The sequence below is a fragment of the Quercus robur genome, chromosome 1, assembly GCF_932294415.1.
Source record: "Quercus robur chromosome 1, dhQueRobu3.1, whole genome shotgun sequence".
NCBI classification, from domain to species: Eukaryota; Viridiplantae; Streptophyta; class Magnoliopsida; order Fagales; family Fagaceae; genus Quercus; species Quercus robur.
This window is the reverse complement of record NC_065534.1, coordinates 20,241,576-20,245,622: the sequence shown is the minus strand read 5'-3', so window position 1 is coordinate 20,245,622 and position 4,047 is coordinate 20,241,576. Positions and strand designations below refer to the sequence as shown.

The 4,047-nt window shown below is 38.0% G+C and overlaps 1 protein-coding gene across 1 annotated transcript; it reads right to left on the bottom strand.

The window, feature by feature from the left end:
• Positions 1 to 2,825, bottom strand: LOC126724871 (glycosyltransferase BC10). Its single transcript, XM_050429303.1, has 2 exons — positions 1,568 to 2,825; positions 1 to 734 (listed from the first exon to the last, which is right to left on the bottom strand). Exon 1 carries the CDS (start codon positions 2,670 to 2,672, stop codon positions 1,581 to 1,583), a length of 1,092 nt encoding a protein of 363 aa, XP_050285260.1. The 5' UTR covers positions 2,673 to 2,825; the 3' UTR covers positions 1 to 734; positions 1,568 to 1,580.
• Between the last annotated feature and the right edge of the window lie 1,222 nt (positions 2,826 to 4,047).

The following is a 4,047-nucleotide window of genomic DNA, read 5'->3' as shown; positions in this document are numbered from 1 at the left end:
AGAGAGACAAAATTCTCCTTTTCATTTCTTTCAGCATTACATTTTTTTTATAGAGAAATTGTATTATAAATAGTACACAATGATCCTAGCATCTCTCTGTCTTGTACAAGGAGCCAAAAAGAAAAAAATGGGATATGGGGAATCCAAAGAGAAGGAAGGGAGCAAATGGCCAAAACCGGCTTTGATTTTTACATTTCACCCGGCTGTAAAATAAAGCCAATTATTGTTCCCTCACATTATCATCATAAATTGAACCTTAAGTTTTGGGTGGCACTATTTGAGTATTTTTTTTTTCCCACCCAAAATAGCTAACTTCCCCACCATCAAGAACAATTTTGTTCTATATAAATATATTATATAAATCCTTCTTTTTTTTTTCCTTCCCCTCCCTAAGTTACATGTGGATATGTTATAATCCATTGCTACATATGTACAAAAAACACATCACAAATGGACTAAAATCTACATTTACTCCTAGTACCACTCCTATTACCATAATAGTACTACTCTTACACCATCACAATACACTTCAAAGAAAAAGTACCTGCTTTTCTCTTACTCTTTCACAGGTATCTCTTTTCCTTTGATTTCCTTTTGATTCCTTTTACATTTGTCCGTGACTTTGGACCTTCTGGGTTCACATTGGTTGAACTTTGAAGGCACTTAGCGCCAGCTTCAAAACCATACCCCACCGGAACAAGTCAAAAAAACTTTTAACAATTGGCCATTTTCACCTGTGAATAATCAATTCAATGGACTCAGCAGAGTTAGCTCAACTCCCAACAACACAAACAACAAAATGTCACATACACAACTTTTTCTAACAAATTTCCCACCATTATGAAATTTGCTGTAAAAAGAAAAAAAAAAAAGTAGTGTCGGTAGCACCAAGCAAGAAAGAAAAAAAAAAGGCAATCATTTTACATATTTTTCACCTAATTTCAGATATTCAAGAACATGTGATCATTCACTGTCAGAGAAAAAAAAAAAAAAAAAAAATAGTAAACAAAACACTTAACCAGTTTGAACTCTTCAAAAATATTCCACTAAAGAATGGGTCAAAATACCCAATACCCTCTCCTACAAGTTATAATCCAAATTTTGGCGACCTAAATTGACTTCCAACGTTTGCATAATTTCAATTTTCAATCTTTGAAAAAAAAAAAAATGATATCCAAACGAGGGCAATTTGGTAATGAAAACAATAAAAAAGATTCTAAATCAATCGGCAGACAAACACCCAATAAAAAAGGCGGGTTCTAGTAAAGTTGACTCGGACTTTTTATTACTTTCCCACCAAAAATAAATAAAAAAGTGAGATTCACGGAATTTTCCTTTTTTTTTTCCTCAAGCCAAGAATCCAAATTTCAAGGATTAACAACTATTACACCCGCCACCCTCACTCACCACCACCGACACTAACTCACTGAGTCAAGCAAAATTTAACCAATGCAGTAAAAAATAAACCTGACTAATGAACTCACTATTTTGATTCCGCATGATTTCGAAATTCACATTTAGTAAGGTAAAAAGTAAAAAGTGAAAAACAAGAAAATAAACAAGTTACCGAAAAATTTCATTCAGTCGCGGAAAATGACCGAATCGGCGAGACCCATCAAGGGTTTCAGGCAATCAGGAGTGAATTTCCTGGCGAACAAGTACGACTCGGAAAAATTGGATTCACGCAGCCGATATATTAACTCGGTCGAAATTTCGGGTGGGCGATACGTGTACGGGTGACCATTGACCGTACCGGTCCAATTGACCTTCGTCAAAGTGTAATGGGTGCAGCCATTGGGGTCCGCCATTGATAGCAGAGTCGGAAAATAGTGCTCTTCAGGGAAACACTCGTCTTCTCGGTAACACGGAAGCTTGAACTTCCTCCACAGAGTCCGATCCTTGATCACAACCAGCGCGTGCTTACGCGTCACCACGAAGAACTGCGACCCGACCCGGAACTTCTCGAACGGGACCTCCGGCTTCATCGCGAACCGGCCTCTCGCGGCGTACCGCTTCCACAGCGACCGGTTCTTGGAGATGATCTCGATGAAGCTCTTGTACTTGAGGCGCACCCCGCCGTACTGAGCCGACTCGGAGGGGGACTGAGTCAGATCGAAGGTGGTGGAGGTGACGAGCGAGCTGTACACGTACTGGAAAGAGTGCAGAGGGACGCAGTACTGAGACAGCACGGCGAAGAACGCGTTGGCCGGATCGTCGATGACGGCGGTGGCGAGCAAGCGGCGGGTGGCGGAGATGAGCGTCGGGGAGGCGCGGTAGGTTTTCTTGGCCGGAATGAAGCGGAATTCGAAGACGGTGCCCTTAGGGCGGGTGACGTTGACGGAAGGATCGGCGTGAACATACACGTTGTAGAGGTTTTTGGCAGGGGCATTTTCGAAAAACTGTTGCCAGAGAGGGGCGAAGTGGAGGTCGGAGTTGGTGAGGAAGAGGAAAGCGATCTTGAGTTTGGGGTTTTTGGAGGAGAGGTGGGAGAATGTGTTGGAGGGGCCGGAGAGAGAGGCGGCGCGGTTGAAGAGGGAGAGGTCGTCGAGCTCGTCGGGTAGAGGGATTGGGACGGAAGGGTGACGCGGAGGGAGGAAACGAGGGGCGAGGAGGAAGAGGATTGGGAGGGAAAGGAGGAGGGAAAAGGTGAGGACGAATTGGGTTGAGAACATCGATGAAGGGGAGATGGTGATGAGTCGGGATAAAATGGATGGGAGGATGGTTGAAAATTTTGGGGTATGGGGATTTGGGTCTGGAATTTTGTTAGAACTCTAGAGACTTAAATCGATGTTTTTTTTTTTGGGTTTTTTTTTTGGTTTTTTTTTTTTTGTGTTTTATTTTTTTTTTTTTTTTTTTTTTGGGGTTGGGTGGGTGAGGGGTTGGGTGGGTTTGATGATGATGATGAGAGGGTGAGGAGAAGGTGCTGGCTTTGGTGCGAGTAATTAAGAGGGAATGAGAAAGGAAGGAAAGAGAGAGGGAGAGTGGGCAAGTGGATGCAGAAGGCGTGATGTTGCTTCCGTTACGTTTCACGGTAGTTGTTGGGATGTTGTGGTTGTTTCTCAGATTGGGTTGTTGTTTGTTAGAGAGAAATATGAAATGGACTAGAATGGTAAATCTCATTCTTTTATGGGCTTTGTTGACTAAATCGGCAAAAAAAAAATTATTTTAAGAAAATTTTGACATTATTTTAATGAGGAATAAAGAAAGTTGTTTTTGTCTTTTATTTTAAAAAATGAAAAAAAATTGTTAAAATATTAATTACTTATTTTATTTTCTTATAAAAACTTTCCTAAAATGGTCTATATATTTATAGAAATTTTCCTTCTTTTATTTTATTTTTTAATAAAGTGGAGGGAAAATCTAGATTAGAGGGGGAATCTAGATTTTATAACATATATAATATGAGTACAAGGTTTAAAATATAAGTTTGGTTTATCTCTAATACTTTTTTAACTGAAATCTACTTTTATTTTAATGAGAAATTGTCACATCACCCACTAATTAATTATAAAATGTGAAGATTAAACCCACTATCACTTGCTATTATGTATTTAAAATAAAAAGACACATCTGGTTAAAAAAGTATTGAATATAAACCAAACTTTAAAAATATAATACTCATGAGTATGAAAATATATAATAATAAATATAATAGTATATTATTAAATTCTTTTTTGATAGAAAAGCGGTAGTATATTATTAAATTCTTAAAGGTGAAGATTATAATAAAGGGAAGGTTGTGAATCTTATGATATGATAAAATAGAAAAGCATCAGTATTTGGGCCGGTATAACTTATAATATGCTATATTTTAGTATTAAAGCACAAAAAACATGCATTACCCGGGTTTTTAATTGTAATATTTTTTACAATCATGTTACAGTATCGTCTTTTTTTTTTTTTTTTTTTAGAGTCTCAATCTATAGTATCTGTTCCTAATGATAACTCCTTATCATCAAACTAAGACATCAATCAAATTTTGGTGTAGGCAAGGATTAAACCTCAAATCTCTTATACAACCATTAGAAATTTTACCAGTTAAGCTAA

What these genes read in the sequence shown, in the direction of transcription:
- LOC126724871 (XM_050429303.1), bottom strand. Translation starts at nt 2,672, where the DNA reads ATGTTCTCAACCCAATTCGTCCTCACCTTTTCCCTCCTCCTTTCCCTC.